Here is a 5,708-nt window from a genome sequence, read left to right as displayed (position 1 = left end):
AACACATGACATTTTTATAAAAATGAAGAAATTTTAAATATTTATTTCTGAAAAATGAAAATAACTAATAATGCAACATGATTTGAAGATGATACAATATAATCCGGATGTTATATAATAAATAAATATGAAAGAAAATTGAGTGTTATGCTGTTGATGAAACAATACACCAATAACAGCAAAAGATCAAACAATCTATGGAATCCATTCATTCTCGGAACACAACTGAAGGAATAATGGGAATTCTTGTTTGAGAAAATGATAAAGCAAAAGACAAGGGACATCAAAAATCTTAGATGACATTCTAACAATATAATTCTAATGAAACCGTACATGAGTGTACTATAAAAAGAAAAGGTAGAAATAAAAAAGAAACTGTGACATTGTTATAATAACGATAATAGACAGCACATGACGGAAGACCAAATAAACAGAAATAGAAGCAAATATGGGTATCTTTGTTTATGAATTGAAAGCAAGCACTCTGATGCTTTTTGACTCCTTCCTTTTAGCATCATCTCTCTGGAGGCTATAAAAGATTTGCAAGCGCTAAATTAAGCTCCGCAAGGCTTTAATGGTGGATCGGCATGATCATCAAGCTCCTTAAAGATAACAATGATGGAGCTCCTTGAACCAGAGTACAATCTAGGAAGATCTGTCCATGGGCAAATAAAGGAGAACTAAATTAGAGATTCCATAACGTAGTAAAATTGTATGAACCTTCTAATCACTCTCACAGATTTTGTATAAAATGGTAAAATATATGAGAACAAGGAAGCAATCCAGTTGGTATATATTTGGATGAATCTAACAATTTTCAAGCAAAATGGCAACAGTCATAAATGAAGCAACAAATAGGATCCAACTTAATTTAATCAATTGTGACTATGACTCAGAGTAGATTATGAGAATCTAAAACGATAGAAAGAGAAATTTAATAAATTACCAAGTCATATGCAAGAGAAAAGCCGGTGGACAAATGGTGACGTTCTTTTTTAGGAAGAGAGAAAACTAATATAATTCAAAAGGAGAATACCTTCCACTTCTCTCCTCTGTACCAGATACCACCGATTTCTGATAACAAACAATAAGTGCAAAAATGGAGAACAATTTTGTAGAAAAAAGATTAAAAAATAAAGAAAGGAGAGCAAAAAGAAAAGTGTCACACCAGAAAAGGTAGTTTGCCTGTGAATGGGATTGTTAGCACCTCAGCTATGACCCGTGCAGCGTGCAAACCCAAATCGATCAAGAAATTTTGCAGCGAAGGTGCGTCTTTCATTCATTTCTTCGCTATTTTCTTCCTCCCTTCTATCTTCTTCCTCTCGTATGCTTGGCCAGATGGAGATGTGTGGGATGTGAGCAATCTTGTGCCAGTCCTCGCCTGTCTCCCTCTTGCATCGCCTCACTAGCTGGGGACAGCCTCCAATCCACAAGTATTGGAGTGCGGTGAGGAGTTGTAGGCCATCTGGGAGCATTTTCAGCTGGGGCAGGTTGGAGATATTCAGCTGTCGGAGTGCGGTGAGGTGTCGTAGGCCTTCTGGCAGCATTGCTAGCTGGGGCAAGTCGGAGATATTCAGCTCTTGGAGTGAGGTGAGGCCTCCTACCCACTCTGGCAAAGAAGTCAACATGCCGGATTCTTGTATATATAAATATTGGAGGGTAGTGAAGAAGGGGGTGGGCTGCTGTTGCTTCCTTCCTCCTCTCTCTAGACTCCTTAGATTTCTGTTTCTCACTAACTGAAGGGTTTGGAGTGAGGGCAGGTACATAATATCCTCGGGCAAACACGTTAGCTCATCACATTGTACAATTCGTAACTTTTCCAGGGCGGTGAGGCATTGCAGCCCATCCCACCACCCAGATGATGATGATGATGATATTCCGCAGCGAAAAATTTGTAGAGATCTGAGTTTGGACAACTTTGCAAGGCTCCCTGCTGATAACAGCATCTCATTGCTGCTTCTTATTGTAAGAGTCTCCATGGAGCATGGGATAACGACTAATTTGGGGCATGAACTTATCTCCAACTTGGTAAGGCGAGGGCATGATTCTGCATGCCATTTTTCCAAATTGGGCATGTCTTCTAAAGTCAAATCCTCTAGTGACGGGAATGTGATGCCGCCACCATCCCCATAAAACTCTTCTCCGATTCTCCTCACGGCATGCATAGAATACAATCTCAGACTCTTTAATGAGGGCCATGGACCAAGTGGAAGATGTTCACACCTCTTGAGGTTCCCCATTGTAAGCTCAACTAGATTCGGGAAAGAAGGTGACATCCAATTGGGGAATCTGGTGCCTATATAAGAATAGATTTCCAACTTCTCCAGATTATGGTGAGGTTGGAGCCTTTCAAATACACCCTCTGCCACTTCCACTTCAGTAGATGATGGTTCATGTTCCTCATCCCCACCTTCGTTCCATTCAAGACTCAGGCGATTCAATCTCGTCTTTGCCCTCAGGTTTGCTTGCATGGCTTCATCTGGATCTTTCACATGATGCAGATTTTTAATTTTCAAGCTACCACGAATAGAGTTCAGATGTTGCAGCTCCGCGATGGTGTGCCCATTCTCCTGAGCAACAATGAACATCGTCAATGTCTCAAGGTTACTCAACCGGCCCAGGCCACGAGGTATGCAAGCCAGATGGTAACATTCTGTTATATCTAGGTGTCTGAGGTTGCATAGGTTAGCTATACCTTCAGGCAATTCTTTTAGCATCCTGCAATAGGAAAGATTCAATGTCTGCAAACTGGAAAGTCTGGTGATCGAGGTAGGTAACATTGTAACACGCTCACACCATGATATATCCATATATCTAAGGTTGCATAGGTTACCTATACCTTCAGGCAATTCTTCTAGCATTCTGCAATTGAAAAGATTCAATGTCTGCAAACTGGAAAGTCTGATGATCGAGGTAGGTAACATCGTAATCTTACTACACTCTGATATATCCATATATCTAAGGTTGCATAGGTTACCTATACCTTCAGGCAATTCTTCTAGCATCCAGCAAGAGGAAAGATTCAATGTCTGCAAACTGGAAAGTCTGGTGATCGAGGTAGGCAACGTTGTAATCTTAGGACACCGTGATATATCCATATATCTAAGATTGCATAGGTTACCTATACCTTCAGGCAATTCTATTAGCATCCTGCAATCGAAAAGATTCAATGTCTGCAAACTGGAAAGTCTGGTGATCGAGGTAGGCAACGTTGTAATCTTAATATACGATGATATATCCATATATCTAAGATTGCATAGGTTACCTATACCATCAGGCAATTCTTCTAGCATGTGGCAAGCTCGAAGATTCAATGTCTGCAAATTGTAAAGTCTGGTGATCGAGGCAGGCAACGTTGTAATCTGAGGACACCATGATATATCCATATATCTAAGATTGCATAAGTTACCTATACCTTCAGGCAATTCTTTTAGCATCTCGGAATGGGAAAGATTCAATGTCTGCAAATTGTAAAGTCTGGTGATCGAGGCAGGCAATGTTGTGATCATAGTATGTGATAGGGCAAGGAACCGTAGATGCTTTAATCTGCTTATTCTATTAGACAACTTCGCAAATCCACGAGAATTTAAACCCAATGCACGTAACTGGGTGAAAGTTTTTGTTGCATTGAAGATAAATTCATCCACATCAACGTTACTACAATATTTTGCCCCCAACAAAATCAGCGATCTCAATTTTTTGGCTTCATAAGTTGTCTTGAAATCAATTGATGACCCAGAAGAATATGGTATCGATAGATAACGACATTCAACTAGTGAAATGCTCTTCTTACCCCCCTGCATGACTAAAGCTTCATCCTTTGTGATGGAACATGCAAGATCATGGACTAAATCATGCATCTTACAAGTCACTAGATTAATTTTCTCATACATTTGGACATCTTGAAAGAATGATCTCGACAACAAATTATCAAAGTATTGCTTGCCAATGTCCTCTGCATTTTGGGAAGTACGTGATGTATCAATGAGTCCTTCGGCCATCCACAACTGAATCAATCTCGTCATTTCAAATATATGATCTTTCGGGAACACAGAACAGTAAGTGAAACACCGCTTCAAGTGAGAAGGTAAATGATCATAACTCAACTTTAGTACATGGAGAATTCCATCTTCGCCTATTGGTAACCCTCCTGCTTCAAAATCTTTGCAGATAGCGGACCACTCGTGTACCTTTGTGTAAGAGTTCATCAGACTTCCCAGAACTTTTGCTGCTAAAGGCAAACCTCCACACTTTTTAATGATCTTCCGTCCAATTTCCACCAATTCGGGGTTATCTTCTTCCGTCTCAGACCTAAATGCCCTTTGCTTGAACAGAGTCCAACAGCAATCAATTCCTAACCCTTGAAGTCTGCATGGTGGGACGATGGTTCCAGCTATAGAAGCAACACGTTCGCTGCGTGTCGTTACAATGATCTTGCTACCTAATTTGGCATGCTCGAACAAGGGTTTTAGTTTTTCCCATTCCAAGTCATCTTCATTCCACAGATCATCAAGAACCAAAAGAAATCTTTTTGTTCTCAATTCTTTTTCCAAGAAAGATGACTTGGTCTCCAGGATGGACGAATTTTTTGGTTCCCCTGGAACCTGTACAGTCATTTTCTGCAAGACCACTTCTTCATCAAAATTTTCACCCACGCACACCCACATTCGAAGCTCGAAGTGCTGCTCAATCCTATCATTATGATAGACTGTTTGAGCCAGGGTAGTCTTTCCAATACCACCGAGGCCAACTATTGGGAGGACTGAGATATTTTTGTCATTGTCTTTGTCGACTAAGATTTGTATCACCTCATTTTTTTCAGTGTCCCTTCCATAAATTTCAGATTCAACAGCTAATGACTTGGTCTCACGGTTCACAGGCCTATCAGATTCAGATTGCACAATCCCATCAAAATCCTTGTTCTCCTTTGCAATTTCATCAAATCTCTCCCTAATCTCTCTTATCTTGCGAGCCATCTTATATCGAAATGCAATTGGATTGTTTGAGGAAAAGAAGTCACGCACCTTTCCAGTCATGTGGTCACGTCTCTCTATTCTTCGCCGCAGCGCTTCAGTCTGGAACTCGTCGACCACATCATCAGCATCAAAAGCAGCATCTCTGAGCTTCTTCAGCCAATCAAACACAGCTTCATCATTAATGGATCTCCTCTCGGCAACATTAAGCACGGCCTTGATCCTTGATAGCATGCTCTGCAGCTTCTCAAAGTCAGTGTGAACACTCCTCGCCAGTCCCAGCTGCTCCCATAGCCCAGAGGCCAACTTCTCCACCACCATTTTGACAACAGGACTGGCAGCTGTTACCGCAAATTCAGCCATGATTCTAGAGGATGATTGGAGAACCATATCGGAGAACTAACAAAAGCTTTGATCTTCTCCACTGAGGTCTTGATTCAAATAAATGGAGACTTGTATGTGGTGGTTCAATCGTAATTGAGAAGTGGCGAGGACTTCTCCAAAAAGATGTGACAGGAGGGAGCCAAGAGAAGAATTATCGGAGAAAAGTAGTCGGGGACATGCTATTGGTGGAGGTCTGGTGCATTATTGGGGAGCCAGCTGGTTTGATGGTGATGGAGTAGACTAGGTCTTGGAGTCGGACAACCATGCACTCAATGGAATCGATAAAGATCGGCCAGAAACATTGCAAGTAGAACAATGTGTGGGCCATGGAGCATTCTTGCTACTTTTCAA

General features: G+C 41.1%; 1 protein-coding gene across 5 annotated transcripts; it reads right to left on the bottom strand.

Moving 5' to 3' along the window:
• Positions 1-283: 283 nt before the first annotated feature.
• LOC109505218 (uncharacterized) lies at positions 284-5,469 on the bottom strand. Of its 5 annotated transcripts, none has more exons than XR_012139544.1 (3): positions 1,169-5,469; positions 947-1,074; positions 284-655 (listed from the first exon to the last, which is right to left on the bottom strand). XR_012139544.1 is itself a non-coding variant. In XM_029262207.2 (3 exons), exon 1 carries the CDS (start codon positions 5,361-5,363, stop codon positions 1,209-1,211), a length of 4,155 nt encoding a protein of 1,384 aa, XP_029118040.2. In that variant the 5' UTR covers positions 5,364-5,469; the 3' UTR covers positions 284-655; positions 1,037-1,074; position 1,208. The 5 variants fall into 5 exon arrangements, 2 of the variants coding, with proteins under 2 accessions (XP_029118040.2, XP_019703174.2); XR_012139545.1 differs by having other exon boundaries at positions 1,037-1,074; XR_012139546.1 differs by having other exon boundaries at positions 1,208-5,469.
• Between the last annotated feature and the right edge of the window lie 239 nt (positions 5,470-5,708).

Source organism: Elaeis guineensis, chromosome 3 (genome assembly GCF_000442705.2).
Source record: "Elaeis guineensis isolate ETL-2024a chromosome 3, EG11, whole genome shotgun sequence".
NCBI classification, from domain to species: Eukaryota; Viridiplantae; Streptophyta; class Magnoliopsida; order Arecales; family Arecaceae; genus Elaeis; species Elaeis guineensis.
This window is presented reverse-complemented; position numbering and strand designations above follow the sequence as displayed.